Genomic DNA, 16,224 nt, shown 5'->3' with positions numbered 1-16,224 from the left:
ATCCTTCTACGTGGTGCGTCGCATGAATGCATTTGCCAATTTTTCTCCACCTTTAAGACTGACGCTCTTATGACAAAAGCCATTTATCTCCAAGCTGTCAGGGGAAGAAGTATGTGTTAAGTGCTTAGCGTCCTATCTTCCTATTTCTGGAAACATTCTGATGAGATTCAGGGCTCATGCCTCAGAATGTTTACTTCATCTGTCCAGATAGCTGTAAAGGCCATCTCAGTCAAGGCTTCCCGCTCCGTGTGTGGCCTCCACGCACACCTCGATTCATCCCTTGGATCTAGGTGGGGACGTATGGATATTCTAGGTAAGATGCATCACAGCTGTTAAGAAACAAAGCAAAACAAGATTGCTGCCAGGTCAGCATGCCATCTCCGGGCAATTCAGAGTATTTCGTGACACCCAAAGCGCTCCCGAGCCTCACGGTCTGCCAAGAGCAATGGAAGAGCTTGAAATCACTTTTCTTCAGGCAACAAGGGAGAGAAAGAAAACAAAATAACAAACGAAAACAACATTTCAAGGTGCCTGTAATGCTATTAGCTTCCATTACCTTCATGCAGTGCCCTGCGAGCTAGAGCCTCAAATTCTTCAAAACTGTGGAGCAGGTAGCAGTGTTCGTCCTTCGGGGCGGAAGCCATGTCGTTCAGTTCCCGGATATTTCCCTGCCAAATCCCAAACGTGAAGATCTCCACTCCAAAGTCCCGCAGGGATGCTGCAATGGGTCTGGGGTCTCCGCCGTTGGAATAGCCATCGGTGATGAGAAATATGACTTTGGTGGCGTTCTCTCTAGAGTGACGAAGGATTTGCTGTAAGGACACAGGGAAGATCCGAGCGTGAGTGGCGCCGGCCCCTCTGCTTGCTTTCCCAGCTGAGGCAGGAGCTGAGAAACACCAGTCAGTGAGAGAAAACCAGAAACACAGACCGGGATTGGCTATGGCCTCACAGACGCTAAATGAGCCTCAAAACCATGTAAAAAGTGTCGTCGTCGTCATCATCATCGTTATAACCACGTCTCCATGATCCTCAGTACTACTGAGCTGGCCAATGAAGAACCAGGATTTACAGAATAACATTGACTCAATAACTACCACTTCCTGTGGAGCTAATCGTCTCTCAGGTCTCCTCCAGACCTGGAAACATGAACCAACCCGAGTTCTAAGCATCCGCACTGCACCTTTCTCTCCATCGAAACCACCCCCAGCCTCACTAGAGAAATTTACCAGAAAGTGTCTTTTTCAGGGCTTATGATGGCTGGACCTCCTGCCTATATTTGTTTTTCCACAACTCCTTCAGAAATGTAGAATTCATCCAATGCTTCATCTTTCTGGACCACCCAGGATTTGCATTAAATCAGCAGGTTTTGGCAGCATCCTATCTTCATGAGAAAACACGGCTCCCCTAACCCTGACATTCTAGCTTTATTGTTTTAGGACAGGTCATTCTGTTTTATGATGTGTGGAATTCCTTCTCCATGGACAGAAGCAAAGGGAAGCTTTTAACACTCCATTGCCAGAGAGGCTTTATTAAACCTCAGAGGTACCAGAGCTCCAGGTGTGGATCTAGCCTTTTCATCCATTGTCTATTGAGACTTTTCCTTAGAATTGCATGGGAAAGACAAGGAAGAGGCAGGATACATTTTCTAGCAAGATCTGAGAAGGCAGACTGGATTATCAGGCAACAATGGGAGAGCCACTACCTGTTTTCTAGAAAGTGGACCAGAATAGCAACAATTATACAATTTCTCAAAATTAAAATAAGATATGATCTGAAAAATTCGATTTCAGTTACTTTAGGGAATAGAATCATTAGTGAGTCTAGAAATTTTTTTTTGAGATTATAGGACCGATCTCCCAGTAAAGGAAAGCCTATCACTTGATACTCAAAGGATGTCACTTATAATTGAATTATTCTTACCTAAACTTTTTTATTGTAAGCTGCAACCCAAATTTAAAGAAAATCATACTGCAAATGACTCCAGAAACCATTAAAAGGGCCAGCAGTTTGAGAAGAAGTGTTTAAGCCTGTCCCCTCACATCCTAAGGATCAAGCCCAGTGATGTAAGCTAGGTCAGATGGGAGCCCCGAAAGACGGGCACATAAGGCTGGGTGTGTGACAAAACAAGACACACAGTGTTAACAGACATTCCTCAAATACACACCAGGGCCTCAATCAACAGTCTTTGTGGTCTTGGTTCTTAGAGTTTAAAAAACTGTCCCCTTGGTGAAGGACAAGTGGTCTGGGATGAAGGCATGCCAAGAGTGAGGTTGTCTAATCCCCAGACAAGAGCCTCTGGGGAGAAGGGGAGGGGTAAGGCTAGAGAAAGGAGATGTTCTTCTCTTATGTGAGACTCTGAGTCTGTACCAGTCTCTCTCCTCACCCACGGAGTCACAGAAAAGATGACAGATGGACGTCCCTTGAGGCACCAAGAATCACATATCCTCTTCCCTTTGAATAGTCAGGAGGGTGATGTGACCATGCGTGAGACCATTGTACAACTCAGAAAACAGAAGAGCTGAGATCTGAGGAAGGACCATTCCCCGGGCAGTTTTGCAGAAAGAGGGAAGATGAGGAAATCTAATCATGACTCAGTTGTCAAAAGTGAAGTACTGGAAACTTCTAGTTTTGAGTTTCTTGGATGCCCATAGATGGCCTTGCTGCTTCATCGGGTGGAAATGTGGATCAAAGGAAAAGTTCTGGGGTGGGGGTAGAGTGCGTGGCTAGTACGACTCACACCTGGGCTCCATCCCCAATACAACACTGAAGAAATGTCCACAGAATGTGATTCCACTCAGCATCAGTAAGATAGAGTTTTAAAAACCATCACTAGCTTGTAAGAAAATGTTTCTTTCCAACACACAGTTTCTCATCCCAATGGGACCTCGTGGTCCCTTGGGTGGTGAGTAGAGAGTCTCACTGGGACCAACGCATCTCCACACATTTATAGGATGAGAGATGAGAGGCAGGGAGGAGAGGAGAAGGCTCAAGGGTATGGGTGTTCAGAGCAGCAGCCGGGTATTTCGAAGGTAAGGGCGGTTTTGATTGGAAGTGAGATCCGCTGAGGGCAGGCTATTTAAAGTCCTCAGCAGCTGAGCCAGACAGCAATCTCAGTCTATAGCTACCAGTAAAGAGCAGCTCCGCCTTCGCTTGGGAGAAGGCCGCAGCGATTGCTGCCTCCTCCTCACCCCAAACCTGCTCAGTGTTCTCCTGTGCATTGCAATAGAATTCTTATTTATAAAATTCTTAAATACACTTAGAATTTTGCCTTGCTTTAGTGAACAGCGGAGACTACCTCCATTTTTACTCAGCTAGAGAATTATTTCCCCCACTCTATTCCCTAATCGAGCCTCTCCTTTCTGTCTGTCCTTGGCTAATGCCACAGAACTTGAGGTGCGATTGGTTTATAGTCTTTTTTTTATAACTGGAAAGGAAATTTTAACTATTTTTTCTTTTTCTTTTTTTAAAGTATTTGTGGTTAGACTTAAAGGTTTCTTTTGTCAGCTGAGCTTGAGAATCAGCTCATGAAATTCTTCTCTAAATTCTGTTTGACCCAGCAATTTCACTTCTAGGAATCTACCCAAAGACACACACACACTCACAACACACACACAGATAGACACACACACACACACACACACTCACAATCAAGGACCAAGCCCAGTAGAAATGAGCTGGCTGCAGTCTCTAAATACCATTGCCCACTAGAAGGTGCCAGAAATTTGTGAAGAAAGTGTTTTATTTCCGTCTGAGGGCAGGAAATGTACAACACAGGCTGGGGCTTCTCATGACAGAAGACAAAGAAGCCTAAGAACTAGCACAGACAAGCCGGAGAAACCAGGGGCAGCTGCGGAGCCCCCCCCCCTCCGCACAGCAGCGAGGGGCAGCTTGGGTGCGGACAAAGATGAGAAATTGGATGCACTTAAGTACCTCAAGTTTAGACTTACAGGGGTGTGTGTTTACATTTGTAGTATGTATGCATTAAAGGGGGAAGTTGTACAAGCACAAACAATAATTGGAATGGACTGAAACATCCATATGAACACATACTCAGTACTGTTTCTGGGGGAAAGCCCAGTTATCTGTTTGGAATGACATGAGGCAATTTGTAAAATCCAAATTTTCCATGTTTGGAGGGCAAACCTTCATTTCCAGCTCTCCAGGAGGCAGACGGTTGTGTCTGCCTCATCTTTGCTATCCGCCATGAACAAAGATAGAGATAGACACTCTCTCTTTTTAGTTTCACCCGGAAGCCACAATTGCATCTCCACAGACACTCCATAGTGCTCGTGGTCATTTTGAATGGCCAGTTGATGAGGGCATGGCTGCTAGCTGTAAGCAAGACATTGAAAACAAGAGCACAATGACGAAGAGGGAAAGAGAGAAGAGGACGTTTTCTTTTTCACTGTGGTCCTTTTGATCATGCTATCAAGAGTAGTGTATGTGTGAAGTATGTGCTCATAAGCATTTGTTCAGTGAACCGAGTGGGTAAACTCTCAGATGCTGGAGGGAGTTGGTCCTGAATAAGTAGGAGGAATGTGAGTGTGTAAACATGTGTAAGATTTGTACAAAATTTTCTCTAGGAGGAGTTGGAGAGAGGTAATAGAGGGTGGATATGATCAATAAACATCGTATAAATATCTGAATATTTCAAAGAATAACAAACATTTAAAATGATACTTAAAATTTAATTTTCTTTTTGTGCCTCTCAGAATGAACAAATCCTTTTCTGGAATGTTAGCCTCAGTTGACCCCAATGCCTTTCCCTCAGGTCTGAGTGGACATCGGCACATCCTTCTCACAGTTACTGCTCATCAGACACACAGACCCAAAGCTGGGTGGAAGGCAGAGAGATGGTTCAGTGGTTAAGAGCACAGGTTGCTGTTGCAGAGGATCCAGGCTTAGTTCTCATCCCCCACATGGTTGCTCAAAACCATCCATAACTCCAGTTCAAGGGAATCTGATACTCTCTTCTGACCTCCATGGACACCGGGAACACATGCAAATCAAACACTTGTATACACTAAGAAAAAATAAATAAATCTAAAACAAACAAAATACCCACAAAACCTTAAGCTGGGATTCTGCTATTTTTCTCTTGCAGAGGCGTTGGTGGGTATTTCCAGGAGCCATCAGCTCTGTTGGCAAGTCAATACATGGAACTGAAGACAGCGAGAATAATGGCAGGATCAGCGGTCCAGGCAAAGAGTTACACAAGATCTGGGTCTGGAATGTGCTTGAAAGATGGACGAGGGAGGATGCATCACTGAAAATGATTTACAGCTCTCCCCATCTTCTTGTCCCATTATTCTTGAATTAAAACACGATTCAATAAAACATTTTTCATACCAAGACTTCACAGCCAAACGAGTCTGTGGTAATGGCCATGGAATGTGGTAGAAGCTTGGCATTTTTCTTTTGTGTTTCTGAAATAGTTTACATCATCTGCTACATTTCTGGGGTGGGGGGGAGCGTCCAGAATGCTGAATGAGACAAAGAATTTGCTGCCAAAGAAAAAACTGGACATGGATTCTGTATGGCAAAAGGTTATCACCATCTGCATTGTATCAAGCCTCTGATTTGCTAGTATAAACAGCTGGCAAGGAAACAGGCTTCCTGCGTCCAGCAATAGTCATCAGAATGATAAAAATGCAGGATTGTGCAATTCAGGTTTAACAGGGAGATCCATCACCCTCACACAAGCTCCCACTGGCGCCCCTACCCAAAGCTTTTTTTTTTTCCCCTCCAAAGAGCGGCTGCAAAAAATGCTATGGAAATGAAAGGAGGGGGACAGGAAAAGCAGACAACACTTTCTCCTGAACCCTGATTGTTAAACTGCAGGACACAGCACGAGCCACTGCGAGAACCAAACTGCAACTGGCCATTACAGCCAGCCTGTCCTAAGATGCCAACTACAGAAGGCCATTAGTCACCTCTAATGGTTTCATATGGAGGACAAAGCCACCCTGTGACTGTGTCCAAGGACCTCTTTGTCTTGGAACAGATTAGTAAATCAAGTCAGAGTTTCCACATGATTTCCACATGGTGCTTTTTCTTGCTGGGAACCATTAAGCACAAATTGAGTACTGGAAAGTGACATTAGGACTCCCTCACCTTCACGTGCCAACTTTCTTCAAGTTCTAGCTGCTATTTTCATTTTACACTGCCTGATGTTCTTTGGGAATTTTTCTTTATGAATATTCTGGAGATTATAGGAAATGAAATTTCCCTGTTGATTCACCATCTTGTGGATGTCACCCATTCTAGGTTCTTCTTCTTCTTCTTCTTCTTCTTCTTCTTCTTCTTCTTCTTCTTCTTCTTCTTCTTCTTCTTCTTCTTCTTCTTCCTCTTCTTCTTCTTCCTCTTCTTCTTTTTTTTTCTTCTTCTTCTTCTAAAAGGGTTGATATTAGCGATGCACTTTATCTTTCCAGCTTCAACATTTCTTTCTCTTACTCAGTCCTCTATTTTTTTCCTTTTTTCTGTTAGTTTTGTCTTGTCTGTTTTCTGTCCATTTTTCGCCTCTCTAAAGCTGGTTTTTATTTATCTAATGGCATACAACAAATGCATGCTAGGATTTAGTTTTTTTTTCCCCCACAGTAAATTCTTTTATTTTATCTACAGTCCATCTTTATAATACCTATTAGAGAATAAGAAAGGAAACCAGAAAGAGTGCTTGTCTCTCATTTTGTTTATCTTTAAACAAAAATATATGTTTTGGTAAACCATTTGCCACAAACAATAAACATCTAGGAGAATAAAGCGCTTGGAACCCATGGCTATTAATGTTCCTACCTATTATTATTGTCATTATGGCCATTATTATCTTTATTAAAATAAGCTGATAAGCAACCCAAGTGAACAGTGGAAAGGGTCATGCATAAGCTACCTGCTGTGTTAGCTTGAATGCAGATGAGCAAGGTGAGCGCTGCCCAGGAGAACTTTCTGTTCTGATTGGCAGTGGTCCTGGTTAGTGTTCTGTTGCTGTGAGAAGACACCACAACCCAAAGCAAGTTTGGGAGGAGGCTTTACCTCAGCTTACAGTTTATATTCTATCATGAAGGGAAGTCGGGCAGAAACTCAAGCAGGAACCCGGAAGCAGGAGCTGAAGCAGAGGCTATAAAGGAACCTTGTGGACTGGCTTGCTTTCCATGGCTCACTCAGTCTGCTTTCTTAGAGCAAGTACCATCTACAGAGCAGAGGGGGACACCATTCACAATGGACCGGGCACTCCCAAACCAACCATTAAATTAAAGAGATGTCCCCCAGATCTGCCTACAGGCTAACCTGGTGGCGACATTTTCTCTGTGGAGTTTCTCGAGTGACCCTGGTTTCTGTCAAGGTAACAGAAACAACAGCACAGCAGGTTACTTGTGTGTCAACACAGTGACATTTGCCACATGTGATTGCTGAGCACTTGGGTCTATTGTAGTAGGGAACCAAACTGATAATTGTTCTTAATTTTAATTAATTAATATTTAAGTAGACAAGCATTGCCAAAGGCTACACGATTGGCCAGGACAGACCAAGAGAGTTGTATTTTCACTCCAGGCCAAGCAAACACAGAAAATCTAGAGCAGGTTTCTGAGAGCCTATAAATGAGAGGAATGCAAAATCAACTTGAGCATCTAGAAGGATACAACATGCAGCTTTACAGTAAGAAGATGACTAAAATATTCAAAAAGTTAATGAAACTTTCTGCTTTTTCAATGGATACATTATGAAAAATTATTTAATTCATACAAACTATATAATCTGAATTTTTAATGATGCTTGTCTACTGATTAGCTGTGGTGGGGGGCATGGACATGCCATGGTACATGTGTGGAGGTTGGATGATAATGCACAATGATCAATTCTTCATTACCATGTGGGACATGGAGACTGAACTTAGATCATCAGGTGTGGTGGCAAGTTCTTTTATCCATTGAGTCATCTTGCTAGCCCTAAATTATTTATCTTGAGACAAAAGTAGAAACTTTGACCAACTGCAAAAACTTAGCAGATCCCAAGTAGCAAAGGTGATTCAGTTTTTTTCTACCATTACTTAGGATTCTTTTGAAACTTCTAGTGAAGATTCTAAGACATATCATTAGAAACCGTTACTTTGTTTTGTTACTAGTCGTCTCTCTCTCTCTGTATAAATCTCTATCTATCCATCTAATCAACATTAGAAAAGAAGGAACAAACATACACATCATGTTTATCACAATGTTTTACTATCCTTAAAAGACAAAGAAAATTTACAGATATCTAACTAGGAAGAGAAAAGCAACAGAAAACTAGGTGTGTGTTTTGCCCAAACCAAAGGCAATGAATGAAAGAAAAAAAAAAAGAAGGAAGGAAGGAAGGGATGGAAGAGGAGGGAGGTTAAGCAGGCTACTGTTAGAATATACAAAAATATTTAGTTTTATTAATGCCAAAATATGATAGGTAAAAATAAAAGCATTCTTTTTGACTTCTCACATGGTTGTGGTTATTTAAATATTTTTAAGTTATTAAATATGTGGCAAGGCAGAGACTGATGGGAAAGACACCTGAACCCTGACATATGGAGTATCGTTTGAGAAAGTGATCAAAGTCTTACATTTTTCACACAATTTGCCAGTAAGTACTACAGTTATAACTGTCCTAATTAAATACTCATGGACACACACACACAAATAGACAAAAGGGTTTGCATTTCAGCGTAATTTGAAACAGTAAAAAAAATCAGAAACTATTAATTTTAACAAGAAATATCAGTTAAATAAATACAAGGAAGTACCACGAATGAGCACTGAAGTGTGCATGCACTGTATTTATGTGAGTGTAAGCGTGTAAACCTATGTATTTGTGTAAGTGTGCAAGCCTGTGTTTGAGTGTGGTGGACAGCACACATCAAACTATTCGACTGCCTCCTGATAGTGGACTTAGAGGACTTTTACTCACTTCTACCATGGAGAGTTGCATCCTTTTCGTATTTTCTGTTTTTCCTCTCCTCTGGGCTTTTCCCAGAAAATATCATTTGAGTCTCACTGACAAGTCAATGGCTCTTAAACCTACACCAAATTAAACTCCAAGATGCCGCCACATGAAGTTCCAAGATTCCCTTCGTGGGCATCTCTACCTGAACGTGTGACAGGGGCTGCAAACCCAGTTCGTTCAGTTCATGCACCAATAAAGGTTCCCACCCAAAGAGTGATGTGGGAGTGTCATATATCAATCTGTTGATTTCATTGGTTAATTAAATAAACTGCTTGCCCTGATAGGTTAAAACATAGGTGGGAGGAGTAAACAGGAGGAAGAGGAAGTGAGGTAAGACTCCTCAGACAGACGCGAGATGGATCTGCTCTCAGAGACACACGCAAGGAAGCTCCGACTCAGGATGGACGTAGGCTAGAATCTTCCCGGTAAGCGCACCTTGGGGTGCTTACACACATTATTAGAAAAGGGCTAGTCCAGGTGCGAGAGTTAGCCGAGAAGAGGCTAGATATAATGGGCAAGCAGTGTTTAAAAGAATACAATTTGTGTGTTGTTATTGTGGGCATAAGCTAGCCAGGCGGCTGGGGTGCTGGGGACACAGACCCGCCGCTCCAATTTCAACAAAAGAGGGCCCCAATCCCCTGCCTTCTGAGACTACCATCCTGGAGTAACCTATGATGCCCTTGTTCTGCTCTATCACTATTAGTGGCCACCCAAACCAGCGTATTTCAGCCACATTACCTGCCTACCTCTTCATCTCATTGTCCCAGCCTCGCTCCAGGTGCCCATTTGAGCATCTCTAGAGAAGGGGCTTCTTCTTTCAAGCCCATTTTCTGACCTGCCATGAAGGTTATTTTTCTGAAATCCAATGCAGTCACGTTTCAGACTTTCAATATTATTAATCAGTCTGCAAAGTGAAACTCAATCCTAAATAATCCTTTTAGCCACTTCCCTTCCCACATGCCTGCTTCTTTTTGAGTCTTCTATGCCACCTCCTTACTCTGGATTAGCTATGGTTTAGCCCAGTTGGGGATTTTGGAATGGAAAATCCCTTCTTATTGGTTGACCTGAAAATTCCTCACAACTCTTCTTCATTTTTCCAACATGTCCCACCCTCTTTTACTAATCTATCAGAGTTTAGACTCAAAGTTTATCTTGTAGAAATTTCTAATTCTTCTGTCACAAAGCAAACCCATCTTGGTGACCCTGTTCATCTTTTGTCACTGTGACTCTATCAAATTAAGGTTGACGCTTGTATGTCTGACTATGTCCTAAAGTAGACTTAAATGTGAAAAATTAATCTTATGTTCTTACTCTCTTGGTGACTGGGAGCCAGGCATGGTGATATATTCCTGTAATCCAGAACAGAAGCAGAAGGATCAGGAATTCCAAACCAGCCTGAGCTACATGAAACCCTGTCTCCAGACTAACATGAAAACCTGCAAATGAACAAGTCAATACATGGTATAATTTTTGCTCTTTATAGGTCCAATAGCATAAAATAAAAAACCCAAGACACAAAACTGTCAGAGTGAATCTCGTGGAGCTCTTCTGAACTGAAAACTGACAAATATCATCTTCAAGACCATTTCAGCACATCTGTATTGGATCTCTATAATATACCAGGCACTGTGTTGAGTGTTTCCTAATTGTGTTTGCTATTTGGTGAGGGAAAAGAAGCACTAACCAAATCGGACAAAAATGTTAGAAATGTAAGTAGAGTGTTCTACAGTAATGGAGCCTTCCCATTAATCTTGTAATTTCAAATGAATCATATTTAGTAAGTCTCATTTATTATAAGTATTTACTCAACCTTCATCGACTGAAATTCTAGAATGAGAAAAAAATGTTGGCTCAGGGAGTCTTTAGGCTCTTTGTGATAGTCTAATCAAATCACAGAGGAACCAGAAGTTCAGAGGAGAACTTAGTCTCAGATTTATGGATCCAGAGTTCATCCACCCACATACATGCCTTAGTTATTAAACAAGGACACGCATCAGTTTGAAATGGACCCATTGGGACCGTACATCAAATTAGAAAGTGGTGTGCACTGGAGTTGATGAGTAGCAGACCTAATCCAACTATAAAACAACAGAACAGGCTTGCAAGGACCAACAACTGCCTACTCATGCCAACCTCCAACATCCATTCCTTCCACCCAGAGGTCCAGAAAATCTGAATGGTAAAGGCAGAGTCACCAGAATACCAAGCACCCTACCACAGGCAAGTACACTGCTCACTTATCACAGACAAACACACTGCTACCCTATCACATTCAAGCACACTGCTACCCTGTCACAGACAAACACACTGCTACCCTATCACAGACAAACACACTGTCACCCTATCACAGATAAGCACATAGCTACCCCATCACAGACAAACACACTGTCACCCTATCACAGACAAGCACACTGCTACCCTATCACAGACAAGCACACTGTCACCCTATTGCAGGCAAGCACACTGCTACCTATTGCAGGCAATCACATTGTTACCCTATCTCAGACAATCACATTGTCACCCTATCACAGACAATACCAAAGTAAACTGCATTGTTGACGTGAAAATTTTCTTAAAACAACTTCAATCGAGCTGGCAAGGTGCTTGCTGTCAAGCCTGAATTCAGTTCCTCTAGGAACCACATGGTGGAAAGAGAGAACCTACTCCTCCTCAAGTTATCTTCTGATGTCCACACATGAACCGTGGCACACTTAAGCAACACACACACACACACACATACACTAGTACAAATAATAGTAATTGATGTATTAAATGCCTATACAATATTATCAAATATCATTTAGTGATCAAAAACCAAATATAAAGAATTTATTCCTGTGATTCACATCCAAAAATCAAAGGACAAAGGCAATCTCAAGTACTACAACTATCATTGGGAAGTGGCCACACAGTTGTAATTTTCAAGTGACTTAAACAAAGAATAGAAGAATGTTTACTTAATATGACAAATAAAAATGATCATGAAACTAATGGCCAAAATAATGTTTGAAAAACCCTCATTAAACTCAAGAATGAGACAAAGGTCTCCATTACGGAAGAGTGGGGATGCCAACTAATATGATGGGGAAAAAAAAAAAACCAGAGGTAAATCTGTAGTAAAAAGATCCTACTTCAGATGGAAGAAAATCAAGATAAAGAATAGAGATGATGAGAAAAAATGTTTAAGTAAGTATTTTAATTATAAAATGTTATAGTAACAAATGAACATGAATAGATTAAAAACATCAGTTGTGGGCTAGGGATGTAACTCAGTGGTACACCTGTCTAGTGTGTGTCAGGACCTGGGGTCCATCCCCGGAGCTGCAGATACACCAAAGATACACTTTAAAAAGTTCAGTCATGGTTATGTGTACATGATAGCTTATACTTGAATCATGCTATTTAGAAGATCTTCCTGTATGGGAAACTGTTTAGTATCCAAATTCAGAAGTAAAAATTAGGAAGTATTTTTTTATATATATTATATGTAAGTACCAATGAATCCACACAAATATAAATAAGGATAAGAATCAAAACTATGAAAGTCTTATTTTCTTGCTTCATCTAAAATATATATGCAAGTTAATTGAAAAATCATGGTTATCATTGATTTAAAGGTTTTTTATTCTAATAACCTTCTTAGATTGCAGTTTATTAAAAAATAACAAATACTGTGTTGCCTAATTTTCAAAGTCAAATGCAGCACTTTCTTTTTTATCTTAACATTTGCTTATTGACAATATCATGCATGTATATAATGCAATCTGACCATGATCACTTTTAAAATTTAAAAATTTCAAAAGATGCCTTAATCAGACTTGGTGGTTCATAAGGATTGAATGTCTACTTAGCTGGTCTAAACAAAGTGTTTACACTTTGTTTGTGTACAACAAGAGTTGTACACAAGAATATCTTTCCCAACCGAAGGTCAGAGAGAAAAGTAGAACCCTAGAAAAGACTGGAAGGAGAAACAAGAGGTCTCTAGGAAGAGATGTGGCTCCTCCCCCTTCAGTCTTCCACCTGCTCTCTGTTGGGGGGGGGCACAGCATGTTGTGTGTTCCTCTCTGCGTGTTCTTGCTCACTTTCCTTACATTGGTGGGACTCCTGTGCCCTGTGTACTGACTCTATATTCCTTAACTACTTGTAAAACAAAGAAAACAGAGCAGAACTTTATTCTCGTTGGGCTCCTTGTGCCTTAATGCAAATCCCTAGGAGGGAAACCAAAAGGAGTCATGTCAACCTGTGAGAGACTGATAAAGCCAGAGATTGGCAACCTCCATGGGTGGTCAAGTGGGGATGGGGTCGTGGTGATTCTCAGTAAAGAGTGCTGTTAATTGACATGCGTGAAAAACCCACACAGAGAAGAAATGGTTTAACTGGTATGCTTCAATGTTTCCAGTAGAGAAGATGCTAGAGAAGTTTACCAGGTCAACTCTCCTTCCACATGGGTGTCAGACTCTGGGCAGCATGGTGGGAACGTTTGGAAAACTCAAGTGTATGAATTCCTGAGAAAGTATTGTTTATGATGCAAAGTCATTAGGAAAGAATGATGCATTTTACGAGACATTTTATTAACCAGGAAGGAAAACATCAGCAGGTGGTTAGAATACAGGAAAGATGCAGGAGCTCTAATTGTTCAATTGAAAATACGTGGGCTTTAATAGCATTCGTCTGCAGCACTTCACAAAGCCAGGGAGATTTTTTTTTTAAAAGTCAAATCAACTAAGAAATGGGAAACTCAAAGGGGTAAGGATTGAAGGAAGACTTTTAAGTTCATGAACTTATGATGTCTTTTATTTGTTGTAGTTACATAAATTTATTTTTAAAAACACATTCAATTTGTGACATCTATTAGCATTCCAAGTAAATGATATTTGGAAGTTTGTTGTATTTTTTCTCCTTTATACTGGCTTGCACAAATAACTACATTAATTAAACATGGAATAAAGTGCTCTGTTTATATCTTTGGAAAGCAGAAATTAAAGTCCTTTAAATGATTTAGGGTTGAGCTTTATTTGTGGATTAGATGCTGCATTACAAGTACAGGATTGCAGGACCCTTAATCTGAGAATCTGACATCCAAAATGCTACAAAACAGGAATGTTCCAGCTTTAAACTGATGTCATGAGCACAAAATTACAACGATGAAACTTCTGTCCACAAGGAAAATCATTGACACCATTCTATAAAAAGTCTTTCAAGCTATGTGTACATGCAATGTAGACAAGTTTCATGCTTAGACTTAAGTCCCATCTCCAATATACTACATTATAGACATACAAATATTCCAAAATTAAAAATAAATTCTGAAGTCCCAAATATTTCTGGTTCTACTCAACTGATGTCTGCATTTAAATTGTCAACCATGGACTGCTAAAATATTTACATGTGTCATTGTTCAAAGGTGTAGACTTTTAAATTATTTTGAACAGATTGTTGTCTTTAGGAGATCATTTCACTTGCACTCATACCTTTAGAACAATGACTGCTTTTTAGGAAATGCTTTAGAGACTTGGGAAGATAGTTTAGTGGGTACATTTTAGAGAATGAGTTTAGATCCCCAGAACCCACAAAAAACATTGGATTCAGTAGCCCACATGCCTGGAATTCTAGTGCTTCTGTGGTGAGACAGGAGGCAGAGACAAGACACTCTCCTGAAACTGGATGGAGGTGAAACTACATCTCAAGCAAATTAGATGGTAAGGACCAGCATCTAAAATTGTTCCTTGACCTCTGCACACACATTGTAACTCATGCCTGGACCGAGGTATGTGTGCGCACACACACACATACACAACAGCATGCACACTTACTAGGGTGCACGAACACACACACACACACACACCAGTATGCAGACGCACACCAACATGTGCATGTGGGCACATACACACACATTTTTTTTAATGAATTACACTTATAAAAAAACCCCTAGTTTAATACATAGAGTACATGAAAGATATTTGTGTGTTGAAGGGGAGTAAACTTTGAAGATCTCAAATTAGAATAAATAAAATTTAGCTGAAAGACCAATTAAATTTATAAACTTAATCTTGAGCTGCATGATTGATAGTAGCATTTAAGGTGTCTAGGACTAAAAATGTTGAAGTTTTTTTCTTGAATTATATTTTTATTTCAATAATGAATATGACATAGTGCTATCTTGGATAAGATAAATCTGATAATTAAAAAATCTAGACAAATAAGGGAGACTTGGAAAGATACTTGATATGATCCCACAATGTCTACAGGTGATTCTACAGTGACTGGCATGGGAGGTGGGGGGTGGGAACTGATCCAACTACAGCACACTTGGGAGGCAGAGGCAGGTGGATCTCTGTGAGTTCGAGACCAGCTTGGTCTACAAGAGCTAGATCCAGGACAGGCTCCAAAACCACAGAGAAACCCTGTCTTGAAAAACCAAACACACACACACACACACACACACACACACACACACACACACACACAAGAAAAGCAATTATCTGGACTGAAAGAGGGCAGAACCAGTGAGGGCCAATAGGGATTGACAGCATCAATAAAAATGGCAGTCTCCAAATGCTCATGGGTCTTGGTTGTGTCTGTTCTATCATTGCCTTTGTGATCTATCTACCAAGGTTTGTAGATGGAAGTTTCTGTTCTGCCTGGTCCTGGAGCCATTCAGTCCCAAAGAAACACACAGAAGCTTATAATAATTACAAACTGTTTGGTCTATTAGCTCAGACTTATTATTAACTAGCTCATACATCTTACATTAACCTATTTCTATTATTTTATATTTTACCACGAGGCTCATGATTTACTGGTGAGGTTCTGGATCTTTCTCCTTCAGCAGCTACATGGCATCTGTCTGACTCCGCCTTCTTTCCTCCTCTATCTCTGCTTAGATTTCCTGCCTTGCTATATTCTGCCTTGCCAGAGGTCAAAACAGCTTTTTTTTTTTTTTAATTAACCCATTGTAATAAAACATATTCACAGCATACAGAACGGCATCCCACATCCAAGGTTCCTCTCTCAGCTGCCTTCTCCAGAAAGACTCATCAATCAACATCACCCTCAAACTCACATGAGTACATCTTGAATGCACTAGACCTCCTGACAAGACAGTGTAGACTACAGAGGTAGCTTTGCGTGTAGACTCCCTGGATCTGAATTCCAGTTCACACTCTTATCCACAGTATGACCTTGAGTCTTACTCGCTTCCATTGTGTCCCCTGTACTTTGGGGTGATAACAGTAATATATAACCTAACTGAAGTGTGCT

The 16,224-nt window shown here is 40.8% G+C and overlaps 1 protein-coding gene across 1 annotated transcript in view; it reads right to left on the bottom strand.

The window, feature by feature from the left end:
* Svep1 (sushi, von Willebrand factor type A, EGF and pentraxin domain containing 1) overlaps window positions 1-16,224 on the bottom strand; it is a 148,890-nt gene that overhangs the window by 121,591 nt on the left and 11,075 nt on the right. The window contains 1 exon segment of the mRNA XM_050163983.1: window positions 557-812. Within this exon segment, the coding sequence (XP_050019940.1) occupies window positions 557-812 (256 nt within the window).

Source organism: Alexandromys fortis, unplaced genomic scaffold, assembly GCF_014885135.2.
Source record: "Alexandromys fortis isolate MF-2015 unplaced genomic scaffold, M_Fortis_MF-2015_v1.1 scaffold_18, whole genome shotgun sequence".
In the NCBI taxonomy this organism is placed as follows: domain Eukaryota; kingdom Metazoa; phylum Chordata; class Mammalia; order Rodentia; family Cricetidae; genus Alexandromys; species Alexandromys fortis.
The sequence above is the reverse complement of the archived record's forward strand: the minus strand, read 5'-3'. Positions and strand labels throughout refer to the sequence as shown.